The following is a 23,303-nucleotide window of genomic DNA, read 5'->3' as shown; positions in this document are numbered from 1 at the left end:
TCAGGTGGGATCATAAGTTGAGGACTACCTGAAGACTGTTTAAATTTGATGTATTTGATACTTCCCAAAATGTGTATTCTTCTTGCTGGTCTTTGGTACTTTGCTTTGTTTGAGGAAAATGCTTTTAATCTTACTCATGGCAAAACAACTTCAACTGAAGCCTTCGGTTCTTGGTTGCCATTCAAGGGGAAGGGAAGAAAGCATGGGGGGGCACGACGACTCAGGAATGTGGTGCCTCAGCCAGCTAGTCACAATATCTCCCAGTGGCATGTGAACCAAGGTCATTCCAACAGACATTTGTCAAAGTTGAGCGGGAACCTACCCCTGGACTGATTGGCCCATGTGACCTGAGGGATAAAGTGCGGTTGGGAAATCTTATCCCTGAGCACGGGAATAATTTAGAGCTAGCTTCACCTTTCTAAGTGCCAATAAAAGATCTCTTGAGCCTGCAAACAGTCCTGACTCCCTGAGTTCTTTACTCAGAATGATGACATAAATGAAATTATTAAAAATAACAGTAATACAGCTATTTATATTTATTATTTAGCTATAATATAAATAATATTCAGCTACACATGAGTGTGGGCCAGCTGAAAATTCGGGATCCAAATGCATACTCTGAAAGAGGATCTTAAAGGTGAATATTTATTTGAAGCCAGAACTTTTCCTTTAAGATTAATGGATAAACAATTAGAAAAGAAAAACAAGGAAGGTTATTTAAATGTGAGCAATCAGCACAGTGAGTTTACTGTAAACACAAAAGTAGGAAGATTCAATGGCTGGTAAAGTTAACATTTTCCTGAAATGGATAAATTAATTTATTTGATTAGATTACATTTATTGCCAACTGGAAGTCTCTAATGGACATTTCTGGAAAAAATGAACTTGTGACTTACAGTTTTGATGATTAGATAGGATAGATTATAGAAAGAAGAGTAATATAATATTACTTTGGAGAGAGGTTAAATATATATTTGTACTTATAACTGCTGTGAAGAATACTGGAAGCTACTTTATACCTTTTCCTTTCTTTTCTATTTCTCCTTTTTTTCCTTTACCTGCATCTTTTTTTCTATGATATTTCTTTTTTCTTATTTTCAATTAGTTTGTGTTAGTTTTCATCTTCTTGCTTAAAACTTTTACTAAAATTATAAGTGAGATTGAAATATAGAGTTACAAAAGACAAAATATGTTTTTCCTTCTTTTCTTTTCCTTCATTTAAGGAACTCTTGCAAGAGAACTATGGTGAAGAGGCAAAGTTGATTTATGATCTGGAAGATCAAGGAGGAGAGATGCTGTCTCTTCGATATGACTTAACTGTATCCTAACAAAAATTCTAACTTGCAAGAACCATTTTTTTAAAGATAGATTGTCTCTGGCAGAATTGTGGAATAACAATAGATTGCTGCATGACTCATAACAGTAATTGAAGACAGGCCACAAATTGCAAGGGATTCAGAAGAAGCTTCCTCTTTCTAGTTGATTTGTGAGCATATCAGATCAGAACTCTTATTTACATTGTTAGCCAGGATGTTCTCATTCACAATTTAGTGGTGAAACTCTGTAATATAAACATCATGAACCAGTGCAGTATGTCATCTTATGTACAAGTCTTTGAAACCATTGAGAAGATATAGAGAATTCTTTCTACATATGGTTAGTCCTCAGTTGAGCCAAGAATTAAGGTCATAAGTCGATGCATGATTTTTTGGACATTTTTTGCAGTGGTTGTTAAATTAACACTGCAATCATTAAATGAATGTTGTGGTCATTAAAACATGATCTGAGCCTATATGAGATTTTATACACCAATATTACATCTTAAATTTGTCACTCAAAAAGTCTGGAAATGTAGCCATACTGATGTCACTGGATGGATTACTAGCACTTGAAAACTAGGTGTGGGTTTGTTTTTTGGTTTGCTAGTTTGTTTTTTGTGAAAAAGTAAAATATTTTGCAGGTAGAAAAAAATTGCCCATTGTTTGCTTACTTTCTGTGCTATAGGCAAGTTTTCTTAACTATGTTTCTAGGTGCCATTTGCTCGTTTCTTAGCTATGAACAAAATTAAACGATGTAAACGTTACCACATTGCAAAAGTCTATAGGCGTGATAGTCCGTCCATAAAGAGAGGACGCTTCAGGGAGTTTATCCAGTGTGTGAGTATCTGCAGGTTTTTCCACTTTGGGGAGTCAAAACAAAAAGGCAGATAAGCTGTCTTCTTTCTTTGACCTTTAAATTGAACTTGTCAAAGAAGCAGAGAATTCCATGTCTGAAATATGGAAATGAGTGAATGCTTTGTGAGATGGGGTACATACATATGTTACTTCACACTTCAGGAAAATAGGATTTAATCACTAAGTACTTCAGTTATTCAATTTACCTAGTTTATTTGGAGATTTTTAAAAGCTACTTTCTGTATTCCAGGATTTTGACATTGCTGGCCAATATGATCCTATGATTCCTGATGCAGAATGTTTGAAAGTCATGTATGAGATCTTAACTGCCCTGCAAGTTGGAGATTTCCTTATCAAAGTAAGAAAAGCTGGCTGTTTCTTAATCTAAATGGACTTCTGTTATGAACTCTTACCTATTAAAAAATCTGCAGGGTGCATTTATTTTTTAATCTCTTTTTTATTTCTGCTGTTTCCCCCAGATCAATGACAGGCGCATTTTGCAAGGGATCTTTACAATATGTGGTATTCCAGAAATCAAATTTGAAAGGATTTGTTCAACTCTTGACAAATTGGATAAGGTTAAGTATCTTCAGTTTGATCTTGGTGGGTTTGTAGGAGAGGCAATAAAGTGAATTGGTAAAGTAGAGGAGGGGAAGAATATAATAATTTGTGTATTTGATCATATATTCGAAAGGTAGCAGGAAATGCATGCATAAGGGAACATGGAATAGATAGGATATGTATATGGAAATGTGAGGGCACATGAGGGATCGAATAATAACTGAATATGTGATGAAAGTATGTATGTAGCATGTTTGTGCGTGAGAAAATTTGTGGTTGTGCATATGGAAGGGGAGTAAGGAATGCAGCCATCGAAGTACTTATTTGAAGTGCGGTTTTGTGAATTAGCACTACTAGACTCAGCAGGTATATGCCTCAATCAATAGGATTTGTTTGGATTCAGGCACATATGAACATACAAGCCTTAGTATGGCCCTTGGCTCTGAAAATGTTACCCATTCATGGGGTATGCATTAAATAAAAATAGGTAATTATTTTACTTGGATCCTGTTAAATTGCATTCCCTATGTCTGTACGTCATGCATGTTGAAAAAAATTGTCAGTTTAAATTATCTGCTTTTTGAGCAAAGAAATGCATTAGCCAAAAGATGAATTATTTAACCTTATTTAAATTATCTTTAATTATTAAAGATAATGCATTCCTCCCCCACTTCTTCCACAGATCTCATGGGAGGAAGTGAAAAATGAAATGATCCTAGAGGATGGTATTTCTCCTGAGTGTGTCAATTGTATTAGTGAATATGTTCAACTTCATGGTGAGTATCAGTATAGGCATTCTGTAATGTGTTAATAATTAATCTCTAGTTGGAGTAAGATTGACTATGCTCCTGTGGATATTTTGTGGGAAGTATTCTTTATGTTTTGTGTTCCAAACTTTAGATTCAATTTAAGTTGAAATAATGTTGAGTTAGTATTGTAATTGCAAGCTTTACTGAAAGTGATAGAAAACAATGTAAGTATATCTTCCGTTTTTATATGCATCTTTTTCTGCAGGGGGACCAGATCTCATTGAGAAGCTTCTCAAGGATCCAAAACTGGCACAGAACAGATTGGCTATGGAAGGACTGGAGGACATGAAATTGCTATTTGAATACCTTACTCTGTTTGGCATCATAGATCAGGTGAATTGGAATGTGATATTTAAAGTAAATATAAGTGATCTGTGGCAGTCTAATACTTTCCTACTAAAAGCCCTCTCGTCCTGTTTCACAGGTCTCCTTACATCTGAGTCTGGCTCGTGGTCTGGCTTATTACACTGGAGTCATTTATGAGGCTGTTTTATTGTGCCAAAAGCATAGCCGCCTAAATGAGTCTCTTAGCTTAACAAGTGTGGCTGGAGGTGGACGCTATGATGAGCTTGTAGCAAAGTTTGATTCAAAAGGACATAAAGTACCTTGCGTTGGACTCAGTATTGGTGTTGAAAGGCTCTTCTCTATCATAGAGCAGAATAATGAGGTAAGGTCTTTTAATCAGAAGATTTAAATAAGTAAGAGTTCAGGGTTGTGCATAGGGATCAGAATACAAATGCAGAAGTGTAGATGTGAAATGCATTTATAGGATAGGAAATAAAAGAGATGCAGGGACTCTAGTTGGTTGTTGGGGGTGGAATGAGGGATAGCACAGCCCCAACTCTTCAAGCACTGAAGCTTCCCCATTAGTATTTTAAAATATTCCTCAGAGTTTGGCCTCCCTGCCTGCTTTCCTGTTCTGTGCTTTGAGACCTGGCTATGGCATATAACAAAGCCTCTGGTCAGGGACCAGCCATGTGTAATTAGGCCTTTTCCACTCTTCCTGGCAGCAAACCAACTCTGTAGATTTTCTTTGGAAAAAAGCTGCGCAAAAAGACTCAGTTGGAAAGATTACATCCTATTGATATCACAAGACTACGGTCAATCTGAAATAGTCCAAGTCTCATTTCATTGTGGCTGGGAATTCTGGGAATTGAAATTCACATTTCTTAAAGTTGCTCAGGTTGAGAAAAACTTCTCTAGGAGTGATAGAAGAGTCTAGTGGTCTTATAGAAGAAAAAGGGAGTGGTGGCACTCTTTTCCTAAAGGCAATTTGAACAGGTGCCCAGCTGCCTCTTTAGGAGACAATGAGCCAGGCTTTTCCAGTTTAATCGTAGATTTTTGTCTGGATCATAATATGTTTAGTCCAGTATCACCCATCATTGCATCTTGAATTGCATTATTTCATTTTGTGAGAAGAAAGAATTATTCCTGTAAAAGACAGCAATGTTAATGCCATATTTAGTCCTCATTTAAGCTAAGAAGCTCTAATGAGATATTGTAAGACATTGTGTAAGAAGTGCTCTGTATTACAATAACAAGACTATAAATGTTTTGCGCATTCTGGTCAAGATAGATAGCTGGCAAGTCCTAGATAGCTTGCAAGTCATGGAAAGATAGTTGGCAGGTTGAGCTGTCCAGTTATACTAAAATTAATAAGTTGACAATAAACTGGGTTTGCCAAGAGGATGGAGATTACGGGGAATGGATAAACAGATGGGATGGAGTTTCTGGGAAGAGGCCGGGGTCCACTCATAAAATAACCAATTAAGTTAAAGGGGGAATAACCAGGGCTGAGGCTTTGAAACAATATTTAACAATCATGTGTTCCTATGTAAAGATGTCCTCCTTGGCTCTGTCATATGAGCATGGAGGTCCCTTTTGAAAAAACTCAATAAAGCTTTTTATTATTGTTCAGTCTCCTGGTACATTCACACCTAAAGGGTTAACTCCTAAAGGTTAATTTCACACGTTTTTTTCTTAGCAACTACTAGCTCAGACCACCTGTTCAACAAGAGATCTTTATCAGTGCAATTTGAATCAGAACTGCCCTCTCTTGCTTGTTCTCAATCTCCGTGATCAATCCCCCATATTACAGGAAATCTGTAACTGAAAGTGGGAACTCTGCTCCTAAGAAGTCCTATGGTGTGACATTACACAGGCATGCTGACTTACAATAGCAGTTCTGGCAGTCCCAGTTCAGTAGTGGGGTTCAATTTTTTTTACTATCAGTTCTGTGGGTGTGGCTTGGTGGGCGTCACGTGGCTTGGTGGCTGTGGCAGGGGAAGGATACTGCAAAATCTCCATTCCCTCCCCCCTCCTGGGGGAAGGATACTGTAAAATCTCCATTCTCTCCTCACCCCACTAACCTGCTTTCCAGCTTCGTTCTCCTGTGCAGGGCAACAAAAGAAGACCCAGCTGGTCAGCTGGGACTTAGGAGGCAGAGAATAGATGAGGGCGGGGCCAGTCAGAGGTAGTATTCCGAACTATTCAAAATTTCCGCTACCAGTTCTCTGAACTACTCAAAATTTCCGCTACCAGTTCTCCAGAACTGGTCAGAACCTGCTGAATATCACCTCTGTCCCAGTTGCTATTGTTAGGTGAATCCTGAGCAACTGCAGCCTTCCAGTCATGTGGTCACAATTTGTGATCTCTGCTGGCTTGTCTACTTTCTTGTCAGAAGGCAGCAATGAAGGTCACAAGTAGTGAACACACAATTTCAGAAAGCTGTAATGTAATGTAGGCCCTAATTGAGAGCATGTGTCAGCAGGGACAATGCAACAGCCATAACTATGAGTTCTAAGTAACCCTTGTTTAGCACTATTGTAACTTTGAATGGTCACTAAATGAAGACAAGTATTCATTTGAACAAGTATTACCCATAGCCAATTGATAGTTGAGTGCTAAGAGAAGCTCTAGAAAAATAATAATGGAATGAAAACAAAGAAATTAAGACTGATCATCCATGAGACTGTGCTGCTCCAACTCAGCTGCCATATTAAAGAGGTTCATGTAATTTCATTTTCTTGATCGTTCTTTAGAGGCCTTGATTCCTTAAGTATTTTAATAAAACTTGCACAGTTATGGAATTCTTTGAAAGAAATTAGATATTTGTAAGCAGTCATAGCTCAGAAATTCAATTACTGAATCACTTGTTAAAATAACAATAAAATAAGATTGCTTAGAGCAGGTGTCGCCAACTTTTTGGACCTCAGGAACCACCAAACTCATAATTTTAAATCCCGTGGACCAGAGACCCTGGGAAAATCCCCCCAAAAGTCTGCAGGAAAATTCCCCACCCAGTTTTCCTACCGATCAATCATTCTTTATTTGGGATCGCAGGATACCATCTCCAGCTCCGTTCTCGGGGAGAGAGAGAAAGAGACTTTTGGCTTCATGCAAGGAAAGTAGCAGAAGCAGCAGAAGTCTTTCTTTCTCTCCCCAAACTCCGCCAGGAGTGAGTCTTTATGAGTCGTGTTGCACCGGTGCAGCCTCTTGGAGCAGGATGCCTTGCAGGATCCCAAAGATTCATTTCTGGTGGAACTTGGGGGAGAGAAAGAAAGACTTTTGTTGCTTTCCTTGTGTGTGCAGCCAAAAGCAGAAGAAAGCGGAAAGAAGCAGCCCGGTGGCCAGGCCAAGCGCATGGGGCAAGTTCCCCCCTCCTCTGCCCTTTCCCCCCCTTCCCTCACTACCTCGTGTTGTTCCCAATGCAAGTGATGCAAGCCTTGTGTTACCGCGGGCCATGTGGGCGGCGCAACCTTGTGTTCCCGCTCAGCCTGGATTATTTTGGGAGGTGCTTTGGGGGTGACATTTCTCTGCGGACCACCAAAATTTTCTCGCAGACCACCAGTGGTCCCCAGCCCACTGTTGGTGACCACTGTCTTAGAGTATGTTATTCCCATTTTTCTAATCTATTCCAATCTTAACTTTTTTAAAAAAGTCTTATTTCTTATTCTAACATTATAGATATTTACATTGCATCCAGATTAATTTACAAGCTGTTGGGTTTAAATTTTGCAATTAAAAAACTCCTTAATATAAAAGATCCATTGGGCAAGCAGGATTCCCAGACCATAGTAACGGGCAGAGAAGCAGTAGGTGGTATAGAGACTGGCTAGGCAAATGGGCACTAGACAAAGTAAATGAGAACAAAGCAAGAAAGGGGGAAATGATACTAAAAAATAGGATGAGATGGATCATCATTCATTTAAAGAACAATTTTAATTTTTAAAAAGTTTAAAAAGCACTATTCTGGTAAATATTCTTAAAAGCATTGTCCTTTATTATCTAGGATGCAGTTCACCTGCCCCTCTAAATAATTCAGAGTAAATGAATTGATGTTAACCCCGCTAGGTCTCCAAACTGTGGCCTGTGGGCTACATCTAGCTCTCTGGAAAGTTCCTTTTGGCTTACCAGCTTCTCCCACATGCTGTGCTCTTTTCCTTTCCAAACAGCTCAGGGAGAGAAAGCAAGGTTGTATCAAATCAATAAAATCTGTTTTTTTCTTTGGCCCCTCAAATGTTTGCAAAATATCCAATGTGGCCTTCAGACTGAAGTGTTTGAAGAACCTTGAAGTAAACCGTACCAAAATCAGTTTAACAGAAGACTAGATCTAATTATACTTTATTAAGGTAGGCTGTAGTAACAGATTCTTGTGAGTCTGATTGTGCTTTACTTTCCTTCTTTCTTACACTCGATTGAGTATAAGGGAAATGTTTGCTTGAATCACCTGCAAAAATTACCTTGCTTCCCAGGATTTAGGACATTTCAGCTTTTCTTGCCTGGATATTGGTTGTTTCATATTTCTGTCAAGGTCATCTTCCTTATTCTCACAGCTTTAATCTTCCAGTGTTCCACATAGGAAAGATAAGCTTTAAATTCTCCATCCATCAATAAAAGAATTAGCTGCTTTATATTAGAGAAATAAGGCACTGTCTCTATAAACAAGCTGTTTATAATAATTAACAAGGAGAATAATAGAAACCAAGACAAAACTGGTTTAGAAACAGTAGGAGAAATGATTGGATGAAAATAATGCCTATTTACTCAGTAAGTTTATAGTGCAAGCTGCAGTACATATAGCTAACCATATCCAAATTTTGGAAATGTCTGAAAATTAGAATATTTCCAACAATAATTAAGTCCAATTCAAGTAGAGCTTGTTTGCAAATTTTAGTTAATTCTGGTTATAATGTTGATTTTTTCCCTCCTCTTTCCTCTGAGATGTCCAAGCAGAAGATCCGCACAACAGAAACACAAGTGTTGGTGGCAACTCCCCAGAAAAATTTCCTTGCATTCAAAATGAAATTAATCTCTGAATTATGGAATGCTGGCATCAAGGTAATACTGAGAAGTTATTACACTAGTGCAGGGGTGTCAAACTCAATTTCAGTGAGGGCCGGATCAGCATTATGGTCACCCTCAAAGGGCCAGGTGGGCATGGCTTGGGGTCATGTGACTTGGTGGGCATGGAGGACTTCATCTGGCCCACTCACATTGAACGGAAGCTGTGATGGGCCACACAAAGCTGGGAGCAGTGATCCAGAGTGAGCACCAAAGTCGGGGGGGGCGGGGGGGCAGCTGAGCATCGGTGCTTGCATGCAGCTGGGGAGGGTGCCTGGAGGCAGTTGAATGGTGCTGGGGTGCGGTGGCAGGGCAGGCAAACTGCCCTTTCAGTTTTAGGCTAGAATACAGACATAGAGGCAACAGCAGTGGGGAGAGGTCAAAGTGGGAAGCCCCTGCCCACTGTTTCCTGCCCATTGCCTGCGGTGGCTTCCCATCTTCACTCCCACTGCCTGTTGCAGTCCGTGCAGTACTGTTCAATCCTCCTGGAATTCTCAGCCACGCACACGCACCAATGCCCTGTAGTTCATGCATTATTGTAGTGCAAGATCACAAGATCAGTAGCGCAAGATCTTGCATTACTGATCTCACACTACAGTAATTTAGGTCTCTGTCCTCTATGAACTAAGGCTTGTACCAGATCCAGCCGAAGAGCAATTGCAAGCAGATGAGCTTTTGGGGCAGTGAAATCACCTTGATTGAAGCCTCCCATGTGCCTGAAAACACTTCCACGCCGTTCCAGTCTTGGCACGAAGAGTGTTTACAAGCTGATGGGAGGTTTCAAGCAAGGCAGTTTCACTGCCCCAAAGTCTTGTTGGTTTGCAAACGCTTTTCATGCCATTCCAAACTTCCTCTGTGCTCAGGAAGGGACATGGGCGGGGGGAGAGATTGGTAGTGCTGCCCCGCGCTATGGCTTTCCCATGCAGGGGTGGGGGTGATCCCAGCTAAAGGGCTACAAGGCCAGGCCAGCGAGCGGGGAATGGAGGCGAAGTGCTGATGTACAACTTGGTGCTGCCATTTGGGCTGGAATATGATCAGCTTTTGATTCAACCCGCGTGGCCACCAAGAGACCATCCTCTTGCCTTGGCCCCATCCTGGGGCCATGCACACAGGAGAGAGTGAGCGTGCATGTCCTGGATGAAAGGGGAGTAGTCAGAATGTAGCCAGCCTGTGGGGCAATGCAGTCCCCAGGGATGCCAGCCCCCACACACGTTCACCACCTCCTGGGGGGGGGCAGACTGGCTTCTCGGGTCAGATGTAAGGCTGACTGCGTTCAGGCTCAGTTGGCCACCATCAAGCTGTAGAATAGATCGGCACCACACCCACATCAGAGCGTCCCTATGGATCTAAGGCTGACTGTGTTCTGGGTTAGATGGCCACCGCCAGGTTGTAAATCAGTGCCCAGTTGGGCTGGGCTGGGCAGGGCTGAGGCACTGCTGTTTCCAGGGCGGCTCTGCGCACCTGATCTAACCACATCGTGGGCTATATACATCTGCTTTAGGGTATACACCTGCATTACTGTATATCTTCAAGCTATAATTTTTTTGAAACCACAGTATATATTTCTGTGAAAAATTATTCACTCCCTTTCAGATTTTTTGAACGCTTGTGTATCTTTGCCAATGAATGTACAATACTTGAGAGACTTCCTGTGTCCCACACTATCTGCTCAGCTACTTCAATCTAGCACAGGGGTGTCAAACTCAAGGCCTGCAGGCCAGATGAGGCCCGCAATGTGGTCAGATCTGGCCTGCGGGGCTGTCCTGGTCTATCCAATGCAGAGGGGAAAAATGACTTTAGCCCGGTCTACCCAATGTGAAGAGGAAACATTGGGCCAGCCGGGCTTTGGCCCAATATAGCCAATGCAAAAAGGAAACATGCCAGCAGTTTGGGGAGTGGCATCAAACTAGCCATGCCCATCGAATTAGCCACACCCAGTCGGTCATGACTGCCCAGTCCCCCAAGGTCAACCACAGCCCTGATGCGGCCTTCAATGAAATTGAGTTTGACACCCCTGATTTAGCAGGATTGGTATTGTTCAGGTTCTATTGATCAAACAATGGCATCTTTTGGAACCCCGGAGGCATTTTTTTTTTTTTTTGCTATTGCTATTGTTCTATCTTCTTCTTTTATTTGTGGGTTTTCTGTTGCTTTTTGTTCTGAAATGTTTCTAAAAATTATAAACTGCCCAGAGTTACTGAGAATTGGTGGCATATAGCAATAGCAGTATATGAGTTTTACTGCTTATTAATGCTTTATAGCCCTCTCTAAGCAGTTTTACAGAGTTGCCCCCAAAAATCTGGGTCCTCATTTTACTGACCTCATAAGAATGGAAGTCTGTATCAACATTAAGCCCATCAGGATTGAACTACTAACAGTCAGCAGAGTTAGCCTGCAATATTGCAGTCTAACCACCATTAATATATAAGATTAATATACAGTATTATAGTTGATTACATAGACAGAAGTTTAGACTGGATTTGGCAGTTTTGTCTACCTATCAAGTTTTTGAGGACTTGGGATGGGCAGATGTTGTTATGTGATGTTAAGGGTATTGTCATAGGCTATAAGTTACAGTTGACTGAGGGTGATTTTATCAACACCAATGATTTCAAGTGGTGTTTCAGATGTTTTAGAATTGCATCCAAGGCACCTATTATAATTATATACCAAAAAAAAAATGAAATCACGGCTGGCAGTTTTTTAGCTAGTGTTGGGCTTTGTACACATTAAGCTCTTCCCAAGAGCCTAGGATGTCATAATATATTGTTAGTACATTTGCAAATCAATGCAGTGTGGCTTCTTGTAATTGATTGATAGAAATTTTATCAATGTGCAGATTTTCTAAGTGCTGTCCAACATTTTTTGACATGACACCCACTACAAGGATAACTACTAAGACCATAATCTTTCAGGTTCTAGATTTTGATGTTTTGTGAGCTTTAATTCTTTATCTTGTATTCTACTGTATCCTGATATTACTACATCAATTACCCATACTTTCTTCTTTTCAACCTCAGTTAAATGCACTGGGTTATGAGCCAATATTTTATCAGTTCACATGTGGAAATCCCACAATATTTTAACTTGCTTGTTTTCCTCTTTTAACTTTGTGTTTCCATCAATTTTTCATTATTGGTATATGATGTTCCACTGAATCATTTTGACAATTGTTATGTCATTATTTGTAATCAGTTTTTACAATGTTCTTGCATATGATCTACTGTTTCTTTTTATCTTTGCACAGTCTGCACTTTGAATTATTTAATGATTTTTCAATTCGGGCTTTGATTGTATTAAGTTGAATAGCTTGCTCTTAAGCAGCCAAAACCACTTCTTTTTTAATGAACCAGTTGTAAGACATTGTCAGGTTTTATCTTTATCCATTTTCCCCTTTATTCTTTGTAGAAATTGACCATGTAATGCTTTTCCTTGCTAGCATTCTATTCATCTTTTTATTGTATTATCTCAAAATTTATGTTTTGTTTCAGTAAGTTCCAATTTTTTACTTGCATTGATATTTGTTCTTGGCTGTCTTTTATGTAATAAGCTAATTAATACCTTTCTTCAACAGCTTCACTTAAAACTCTGACTATATTTCTGTGGGGTTATTATAATCTGTCAGTATCAATATGGAGATGTAATGTGCAGTGATGTCATTAGTTTTTCTTGGTTTTTTTTTTGTCCAAACTGATGTGTTAATTCCAATAGTGTATCATATCGTCAGCACAACCCAATCCAGTATAGTATTCTTTTTCTGTTTTCTTACAATATTAAGTGGCTCAATGAATACACGTACTGTGGCTCTTTTTCTAAGACCTGCCTGACATGTGTGACTCTTTTGCTAGAATATATTATCATCAGCATAGCTCTTAACTTCATCAGAGCATCACAAGATCCTCTCTCACAACAGGAGAGTATTTATGAAGATATTATGTGAGAGTAATCTATAGTTAGTTTCACAGTCTAAATCTAATTCCTCATCTAACTCCCTTATAAATTTTAACACTGACTTAAAAGCAGTCTTGGGTTTCTGCCAGCATAAGACTCATGTGGCTCCAAAAGTTTCATATTTAACTCATCTGTCAATAGTTCTGGAGACTAATCCAGGTGTGTTGTTTTGTTTTGTTTATTGGGTTTTGGGGGGGACAAGTTTCAGATGAGCATCAATATTCTTTTCAATGGACACTGGATTTTGCTTTCTTATTCCCTTTGAATCCTGTTTTTATTCAGCACTTTTCTTTGGGGAGATTCACTATTGTCCATATCTTTTCTATTTCAAGACTATGTCTCAGACTAGTTTTATAACCTTCACCAGATTGATAAGCATCAATTAACATTTTTTGTGAAGGTCTTCAGAAATTTCTTTAGAGCAGGACATGGCATGCCTCATTTGTGTGATGAGAAGCCTACAGTACTGAGAGGAGTTAAATCTATAAGATATTTATAAGGTAACACTGGCCCAACTCAACTTTGAATGTCAAATGAAGTTCTCACAAAAGTGATGCCTGCTATTTCTTTAATTGTATTGATTGAACTAGGGAGATAAAACTTTTTCCACATTGCCAGATCACCTATTGAATTTATGAAATAAAAGAAACATTGCTATTTGTTCACCCAAACTATATATATTATTATAATTACATAATACTATTTACATAGTATTCATACAAAGCTTTAATATACAGTGGCAAAGTTTTGCAAATATTCGTAAGATCCAAAAGGGGTAAGTAAGATGCTTATAAAAGCTGTGGTGGTGCAATGGTTAGAATGCAGTACTGCAAGCTAACTCTACCCACACATTAAGGGTTCGATCTTGACCAGCTCAAGATTGAATCAGCCTTCCACCCTTCCAAGTTTTATAAAATTAGGATCCAGATTGTTGGGAGCAGTATGCTTACATTGTAAGCTGCTCTGAGAGTGCTGTAAAGCACTATAGAGCAGTATATAAGTGCTATTGCTATTGCTCTATGCAGTCTTCAGTTTGATGAAAAATATCTCTTTTAGTTTTTTACTAAATGTCTTAAATAATTTTCTGAGCCGATCATTTTTTACTATATCTTATTGATGTCAGTATTTATCTTCCCATTTCTTATCAACATTTTTCAGGCAGAGATGTTATATAAAAAAAATCCCAGACTACTGGAACAACTGCAATATTGCGAAGAAACAGGAATCCCACTGGCAATCATAGTTGGAGAACAAGAACTGAATGATGGAATAGTGAAACTTCGGGATGTTGTTACTAGAAAAGAGGTTGGCGTTGGTATTTAATGGAGTCAATTTGAAACTGTTGCTCTGAAATAATCTTCCCTAGAGTTGTTTGAACACCACTGAGATCATGTTTGCAATTCAGTTTTTCACAGTAAAGATATTTTATTTTGACGAGTTGCACTAATCAAGTCTCTATTATCTGTTTTTTAGGTTAATATTCCTCAAGAGAATTTTATAGAGGAGATCAAGAGAAGATTGGAAAAATACAACACTTAATTTCATGTAATTGACATTTTATACTGCTCCTAAGGTGGACTTATACGCTTATATATGCTCTTATGAAATACTGCAGGCTTGTGAAGCACCTGGAGTTGTTCAATATTTCTTTCCTTTTTTTTGTAATAAAATAATATTTCACATTTTAGTCACACAAACCAAGATTTAGAGAACTGGATTTGTGTCGTCGTACTTTTTTTATCCACTATCGCTGTGTACATAGGCTTAAGTATGCCGGCCTTTCAAAAAGAATTAGCTTTGCTATTATTGTCATTATGTTCTCCGCATACATTCCTAATCTGATTTGCATGTCAATTCCCGAATCTGCAGCTAACCACACAGTTGTAAACTAGTGCTGATAGATTGGTGAATGATTGATAAATGTTTCTGACTCATTGGTTTAGCCATCTGGCAAAACTCAGTATCTGTAGTAGCCTGTTTTGCAGACATGAAGAGTTTTGAAAGAGCTCTTCACCCATGCTGGTTAAGCCATCTGTCAAAATCAAGTGTCTCAACAGATGTGATAATAAAATAAGAGAGTTTCATTCTTCAAAAGGTACTTCTTTTGAAATAATTCTCATGCTTTTACTCACTATTTCCCAGAGCTGATCTGCAAGATGTAGGATATAATGTTTCAGCCCAGTTTTCCAACTCCACAAACAGAATGGATCTGGAAGAGAATGCTCTGGGATGGTAGAAGAGAGGTCATTACTTCATCAGGCTCAACCAATCAATAAGTCCTAATCTGATCACACTCCCTGTTGCCACTTGACTACACAACCAACAAGTATATCTGTAACAGCTTATATTCAGTTGTGGTCTCCTGTGGATTGTTAACTTGCCGTATAAGAATTTAGGACTGACCTTGGGGAAGGTATGAGATAAATATTGGGGGGGAAGGTAGGGGTAAGAAAGAAATTATTGGGGAATGGTAGAAAAAAATTACACAGGCCTGAGATAGAAGGAAACTCAAAATGATTTTGTTTAGTATAAGATGGGGCAGAGAGAATCTGAGACAAGCTTTCAAGATTATATTATTCTATTTTACTCTTAACAAAGAGCATTCACAGAATCACTGCCATGCCTGTTTTTGAGCTGGTGTGCCTTGAAGGCCTGACATACTCACACTAGGAAACAGCATAGTTTAGCTTCATATAGTGCATATTCCCATAGGAGAAAGAAGGAGGGGTTGAAGATATTGGGGTGGAAGGAAAACTGAAAAGATGCAAGTAAAGTACAGAGCCATTTTAATAAACTGCTAGATGGGAGACTATGAATTCCAGTCTTGTCTTAGGCATGGAAACTAGTTGGCTGACTTTGGGGCAGTTACTTTCTCTTAGCCCACCAGATCTTACAGGATGGAAGTTTGTGGAAAACAGGATGTAAAAGTATTGTGTACTATGCGCCTTGGGTTGTACAAATATGTGGGTTATAAATCTAACAAATGTTAATAACTAAGATTAAGACAATGTTGAAGTAGTATGGTTTTAATAAAGAGTTGGCAAAAATGAGTTGGATTTGGTCAGTGGTTATGTTGTAAAAAGTTTATTGGAAAGTGACCTGATGTTCACAAAATGGTGCAGGACACAGTCTAGGACAGGGGTGTCAAACTCAAGGCCTGTGGGGTGCTTAAATGTGACCCACGGGCCAGCCTGGAATAGCAAAGGACTGGCCCACAGTGCCTCTGGAAGTCAAAATGGGATACAGAGGGCATGCAAGGTTCCCTGTGCCCCGTTTTTGGCCTGGACAGCCTCCTGCAACACTGCCAGCCAAAACAGGGCACCGGAGGACTATATGAGGCACACCATTTTGGCACGTAAGGTGTTCCAGGAGCCCCTCCAGGCCGAAAATGGGACACAGGGAGGGCTCATGTGGCCCCTCTACATCCTGTTTTGGCCAACAGGGTGCTACAGGATTCCATCCAGACTGAAAATGGGTTATGGGGGGGCCTCACACATCTCCACCGCATCCCATTTTGGCTGGCAGGGTGCTGCAGGGGGGGCCTGTCCCATCTCCCCCTTGGCCACCCTGCCGAGAACTACAATGCTGATCCATCCCTCAAAGAAATCCAGTTTGACACCCCTGGTCTAGGAATAGGTACCAAAATGAAAGAGGTAGATACATAACAATTGCCTATCCCATTGCATAATGATGATCAGCAGTTTTACCAACTTAAGAAACAGCAACTGCCAGCCTGCACACAGGAACGATCACTATGAACATAGCATTTTTCCTTAACTCTAGTAAATACAGGTGAAACTCAAAAAATTAGAATATGGTGCAAAAGTTCATTAATGCACTTAAAAGGTGAACCTAATAAATGAGATAGACTCATTACATGCAAAGCAAGATAGTTCAAGCTGTGATGTGTCATAACTGAGATGATTATGGCTTACAGCTCATGAAAACCCCAAATCCAATCTCAGAAAATTAAATTATTGTGAAAAGGTTCAATATTCTAAGCTCAAAGTGTCCCACTCTAATCATCTAATTAAAGCCATAACACCTGCAAAGGGTTCCTGAGCCTTTAAATGATCTCTGTCTGGTTCAATAGGAATCACAATCATGAGAAAGACTGCTGACCTGACAGTTGTGCAGAAAACCATCATTGACACCCTCCATAAGGAGGGAAAGCCTTAAAAGGTAATTGCAGAAGAAGTTGGATGTTCCCAAAGTGCTGTATCAAAGCACTTTAATAGAAAGTTATGTGGAAGGGAAAAGTGTGGAAGAAAAAAGTGCACAAGCAGCAGGGATGACCGCAGCCTGGAGAGGATTGTCAGGAAAAGGCCATTCAAAAGTGTTGGGGACTTTCACAAGGAGTGGACTGAGGCTGGAGTCAGTGCATCAAGAGCCACCACACACAGATGGATCCTGGACATGGGATTCAAATGTCATATTCCTCGTCAAGCTGCTCCTGAACAACAAACGTCAGAAGCGTCTTACCTGGGCTAAAGAAAAACAGAACTGATCTGTTGCTCAGAGATCCAAAGTCCTCTTTTCTGATGAGAGCAACTTTTGCATCTCATTTGGAAACCAAGGACCCAGAGTCTGGAGGAAGAATGGAGAGGCACACACTGCAAGATGCTTGAAGTCCAGTGTGAAGTTTCCAGTCTGTGTTGATTTGGGGAGCCATGTCATCTGCTGGTGTTGGTCCACTGTGCTTCATTAAGTCCAGGGTCAATGCAGCCGTCTACCAGGAGATTTTGGAGCACTTCATGCTTTCTTCCGCAGATGAGCTTTATGGAGATGCTGACTTCATTTTCCAGTAGGACTTGACCACCTGCCCACAAAAGCACCAAAACCTGGTTCAATGACTGTGGGATTACTGTACTTGATTGGCCAGCAAACTCGCCTGACCTGAACCCCATAGAGAATCTATGGGGCATTGCCAAGAGAAAGATGAGAGACATGAGACCGAACAATGCAGAAGAGCTGAAGGCCGCTATTGAAGCATCCTGGTCTTCCATACCACCTCAGCAGTGCCACAGGCTGATAGCTTCCATGCCACGCCGCATTGAGGCAGTAATTGCTGCACAAGGGGCCCAAACCAAGTACTGAGTACATATGCATGTTTATACTTTTCAGAGGTTTAATATTGTTCTATGTACAGTCCTTGTTTTATTGATTGCATGTAATATTCTAATTTTCTTATATTATGGATTTGGGGTTTTCATGAGCTGTAAGCCATCATCATCTCAATTATGACATATCACAGCTTGAACTATTTTGCTTTGCATGTAATGAGTCTATCTCATATATTAGGTTCACCTTTTAAATTGCATTATTGAAATAAATGAATTTTTGCACGATATTCTAATATTTGAGTTTCACCTGTAGGTAAGAGAAGTACAGTAGAGGTACCTTCCTCCCACCATACACGCACCTATCAAGCAACATTATTGGAGGTCTATATATCCAGTTATATATTGCTCTGCAGTTTAAAATGTCAAGCAGCTTCTCTTAACTCAAAATAGTCAACAGAAAAAGGGAAGAATGAATGCTGTGTTTGGTTGTAAGTCATGTTTCCAAAGTTGCTATTTGTTTAATGAAAGTGAAAAATTTCAAAATTTTGTTCTAGATAAAGTTTCTTTTAAATTCTAGGTTGGGATGAAAGGCAGTATCATGGAGACACAGTTGAAAAAAATATTACAAGGACATGCTTATTTAATGTGTAGATTTTACTTATTTATATTTCATATTTGTAAATCACCCATCTCCCTCAGAGTGTGATTATGACCTCTGCTCAAATCACATAGCTTTGCCTAATTAATATCTGGCTCTAGACATGCAGTAATAAATACTGTAGATCTTTTGTTCTGTTTTATGCACTTGCCATACTTAGTCTTAAATGGATCAATTGTATAATTATCTGTAGATGCATTGCATCAGTTAAATGGTCTGTGCCAGATGGTCCCAAATGATTTTGGAATATAATTGAGGTGTTTTCATGTTTCCGTAGTCAGTGATACTATCAAAGCCCTGGCTGTTGTATTAAATTTAAAAAATCAATTAGAGGAAATTTGCTCTTCATTGTACAAGTAAAGAAAGCATAGAGTAAGCTATGAGCACTTCTGATTGGTGCTTTGGAATACATGAATATAGTGCATGTTTGCACCTCTTTAAAGCAACTGCATCTTTCCACAGATCTCTATTCACCCAATTTGGTGAATTCCCGGTGCAGGAATGGCTATCTGAAGGACCCAGAGCCAAGGCACTAATCCTAACCCAAGCCACCAATCTCCATAACTAAAACACAAATAACAGGAAACAGGGAAAATATATTGCAGACCCTAAAGTAGACTTAACATACGGTTTTCTTTCATCTTTATTATTTTTTCTCAAATAGAATAAATTAAAACATTGTGGCTTCACTTATATGAGGGACATTGCTTTTGATTTTATATCACTGACCTATCCAAAATCTGCCTATGCCAAGATTTGGCTAATTGTTCTTCACTTCACAGGAAATTATGGCCATCCAGATCCAATTATAGCTCATCTTGGATCATGTTGCTAAAGCTGTTGGAGGCTAGTCATCTGGAGATCGTGTTTTATATATGCCTTTGCAACAGCTTCTATAATCTTGTCACTTGTTTCTTTACAACCAGCAGAAAACTGCAGAATTCCTTTTCTTATAGCCACTTATTGTTTTCATGCTAAATAATTTAAAGACTGAAATGTGTTTGAATATTAGTAGCTCAGGTTGGTAGTTAAGCTGTTGGTTTGAGCTCCAAGCTTGGCAATTTGGTTGCAAACATTTCGTCACCATTTGAGACATCGTCAGTGCATTTTGAATTCAAAATGCACTGTCGATGTCCCCTCAAATGGTAACGAAATGTTTGCAACCAAATTGCCAAGCTCGAAGCTCAAACTATCAGCCTAATTTTAAGATCTTCCTTATACTTTCTGGTATAAAAGGAACTAGAACACATACATTTATTTGATCAATAATCCTCTTCCTAGTGTATTTCCATAGATCTGTTTTTTCAATTTATTTGATCAATGATGACAACAGCAAAATTACAGTAAAACTATATAAAAAATTAATGCATGTAACTATAGAAAGTTAGCACCTACCCCTCTCCTAGAAGAATGAATTTTGAGAAATATTAAAAAGGCAGAATATTACATTTCCCTGGATGAGAAATGGAGAAACATGTTCTTGGAAAGCAACTCCCACTTTTCTTAATAGTTTTCAGTGGATGTCAGCATTTAAGAGATAAAGAGATAGCTAGCTCTATTCATAAGCAAATACGCTAGCCCAACATCCAACAAAGGTAGGATTAGCCCTATTCCTGAGCTAAAATGACTGGAGGAGGAATTCTGGGAGTTGAAGTCCACAAGTCTTAAAGCTGTCAAGTTTGAAGACCCCTGCCCTAACTGGTCAAGAGGCATATTTTCTGAGTACTAATAAATGCTTTGTTTATATTGAACATTATACCTTAGTTCAGACTCATATAAGACCAGACAGTACCACTAAATGCCATCCAGGGACTGTAGCAATGATAGATTGCTTAGGTATTTATAAGGTACTTACAGAGTCAGGTCTTTGGGATGACAATGTGACATATGAGGAGTCTCTTATAGGATCCTTTCTTGAATCTGCTTCATTTCTAGTTTACCATTTTTAAAATTGTACGCAAATTTTAAGAGGGCTATGCAGTTGCTTCACATATGACAAACTCAGTTTGGTAGGATTGACTTTTAAACAAGCCAGGGAAAGTATAGCCCGTCTTTTATTCTCCCATCTTTCTAGGTTATGTTTACTCATATAGATCAGAGGTCCCCAAACTTGACAACTTTAAAACTTGTGGACCAACTCCCAAAATTCCTCAGCCAGCAAAGCTTAAGTCTTAAAGTTGCCAAATTTGGGGACCCCTGATATAGTTAGAATCACCTGACTGAAAAACAGAAAGCAAGTTTCAGTAATAGGTTGCAGAAGTAAATGCTCAACTGCATGCAATTGGCTCTAACGCTTGGGTTCCTGGTGCTCTCTGAACTTGGTTGTTTTCTTGCAGACAGTTCATTACCAAATTAGAGAACGTGATCAATGCTAATGAAATGTCTGCAAGAAAACAACCAAGCTTAGAGCATTGGTGATACACAGTTCAACATTGAGCAACAAATATTTTCTTCTACGAATTGGCCCTAGGTTTGCTCAGCTCATTTAGTGCTAAGAGTCAAGACACCTTTCACAAAAGGTTGGCAAAGTAGCATTAGGAATAGCAACAACATTTTTTTCTTTTTTGATACAGTAATAGGAGAGCTTGTGTTCTTAATTTTGGTAAACAACAAAGATGTAGACTCCAAGAAAGCAGTAGCACTTAGACTTGTATACTACTTCATGGTGCTTTACAGCCCTCTCTAAGCAGTTTATAGAGTCAACATATCCTCATTTTACCAAGCTCAGAAGGATGGAAGGCTGAACCACTCAGAATAGAACTCTTGGAGTGAGCAGTGAGTTAACTTCCATTCTAACCATTGCACTACCACAGCTCTTAAATTAAAGGCATTGTCTGAGAACAAGTTTTGTTGAGGAAGACATGTATTACTACAAGCTGCTAATTGGTAAGTGTAAATTTTACACTCTCCAGGAACATCTTGCTGAACCCAGCTATCGTTAAGTCTTCTCCTTCATAGTTGTCATTATGTACATATTCCACAATATTCTTAGTAGATAATGCCTCAGTCAATGGAGCATACACATTTGACACTACAAAGAGTTCAACATACTAATTCTTCATTTGTTGTGGCTTGAAGGTTTCTCCTTAATCACTTATTTCCCAAATTAATAAGTAAAATTAACCTTGAAAGACTCTGTGGTTACCCTAGAGGAGAAACAACAAAAATATTTGGTAGACATGGAGCTCCGTGTATGAACTTTTATTCTATCATCACCTTCACAAGAGAACCAAGATATTTAGAATTGTATTAAAGTAACTTTTAAAAAAATCTGCATCTTATATAGTGTGAGCCCTAATCACTATTTACATATGTATAAAGACTATTTCCTCTTAATGTAGTAAAGTACTAATGTAGTAAGGTTAAGACAAACCAAATTATTTTGGAATTTTTGTTCTGAAGTTACAGAAGTAAAATGGATGTTTTAAATCAATTGATGCTAGTTTGGGATACTTTGGGGGTTGCTGCAGCCCACTTCTGCCTTTGTGCAATCCTCCTTATCCCTAGCTTATGGTGGTTTCATATGAAGTTCTGACACCAGACAAGTAATTGCTCACCAAACGGCCCTTCTGGATTCATAGATTACACTAAGCCTTGTTTGCCTGAAATAATCGCAACTGCATGAGATAACACAACACACTAATCTAAAGCCAATAAACTATATTATGGCAGCGTGTTATGTACCTTCATTGTGATTAAATGACTTACGGAAATGTGCAAATACTGCACTGTTCTTCTATAAATGTGTTTTAAGATTAACCGATCCTAAACGTATGGCTTCCTGGCGTCAAAGGAGCTTATTTCTGAGCAGAGGTTAACAAGCTTTAAGGAGAAGGCTTCTACCGGGAGAAAAGAAAAACGGAAACACCACGAGAATGAAGGGGAATCAAGCGCAGTAACGTCACTTCCTCTCTTCGCTAGCTTCTCTTGCATCATTCGGCTCCTGCTCGTCCAATCTCACCCCCGCAGCACACTGACTTAGGCAGTGTGGGCAGATTTAGCTGCCTCAATACAAAGCAGTACGCATGCGTAGGGGAGAAGAGAATAAATTCAGACTGCGGGTGAGGAGGGTGACTGGCGGCTCTTTCCTTTCTCCCTTTTTTTAATTTTTATTTTTACTGTCGGCAAGTTGTGTCGTCGTCATGGCTGAGGAAGAGGCGCTGAGGAAGCAGGCAGATATGGTGCGGCGCCTCAAGCAGGAGAAGGCTAGCTCGGAAGAGGTAAGAAAGAGGATGGACACGGCTACTGCATAGACAATTCTTTTTCCGTATTCCCGATTTCGGAGGTCCGTAATTTTCATAAAGTGCAGGAGAGAGGCGCTCCAACTGACTTGTGCTTCCTCTATGTCCATAACATACGGTGTCACAGATCACCCCTTCTAAGGCATAGATGGGGCTGGTGAGACAGCTTTCACAATTTCTACCGGGCCAGAGCCATGCTGTTTGGGAGTTTCTGCATTGGTTTTACATAGTATATTGAGAGCGCACAATTCACGGGCAAATAATTTGTAAAACCACGGACCATGTGGGAAGGTAGATGAGTCACGTGAAGTATTGGTACCACTTTATAAAGCCTTAGTAAGGCCACACCTGGAATACTGCATCCAGATTTGATCACCACATTATAAAAAGGATATTGAGACTTGGGGGGGGGGAGTACAAAGAAGAGCAACTAAGATGATCAAAGGCCTGGAGACTAAAACATGTACAGTTTCAGGATTTGGATTTGGCTAGTCTAGAGAAAA

At 39.4% G+C, this 23,303-nt stretch overlaps 1 protein-coding gene and 1 pseudogene across 1 annotated transcript; both read left to right on the top strand.

Moving 5' to 3' along the window:
* Window positions 1–1,204: 1,204 nt before the first annotated feature.
* Window positions 1,205–15,888, top strand: LOC113436490 (histidine--tRNA ligase, cytoplasmic-like). Its single transcript, XM_087918663.1, has 10 exons — window positions 1,205–1,319; window positions 2,031–2,156; window positions 2,425–2,532; window positions 2,654–2,752; window positions 3,418–3,511; window positions 3,750–3,877; window positions 3,969–4,211; window positions 8,768–8,884; window positions 13,997–14,143; window positions 14,312–15,888. Exons 1-10 carry the CDS (start codon window positions 1,293–1,295, stop codon window positions 14,375–14,377), a joined length of 1,155 nt encoding a protein of 384 aa, XP_087774789.1. The 5' UTR covers window positions 1,205–1,292; the 3' UTR covers window positions 14,378–15,888.
* A 6,594-nt stretch (window positions 15,889–22,482) lies between these two features.
* Window positions 22,483–22,779, top strand: LOC148123838 (histidine--tRNA ligase pseudogene; annotated as a pseudogene).
* The last annotated feature ends 524 nt before the right edge of the window (window positions 22,780–23,303 follow it).

The sequence above is a fragment of the Pseudonaja textilis genome, unplaced genomic scaffold (genome assembly GCF_049901715.1).
Source record: "Pseudonaja textilis isolate UNSWEBS1 unplaced genomic scaffold, rPseTex1.2 PTEXCTG191, whole genome shotgun sequence".
NCBI lineage: Eukaryota > Metazoa > Chordata > Lepidosauria > Squamata > Elapidae > Pseudonaja > Pseudonaja textilis.
Note: the sequence above shows the minus strand (reverse complement) of the source record. Positions and strands in the feature narration are given on the sequence as shown.

Coding starts and splice junctions, on each gene's coding strand:
- LOC113436490 (XM_087918663.1), top strand. CDS start 1,293: ATGCTGTCTCTTCGATATGACTTAACT. Junction 3,512..3,749: donor TGAATATGTTCAACTTCATG/GTGAGTATCAGT, acceptor CTTTTTCTGCAG/GGGGACCAGATCTCATTGAG. Junction 14,144..14,311: donor ATGTTGTTACTAGAAAAGAG/GTTGGCGTTGGT, acceptor TCTGTTTTTTAG/GTTAATATTCCTCAAGAGAA.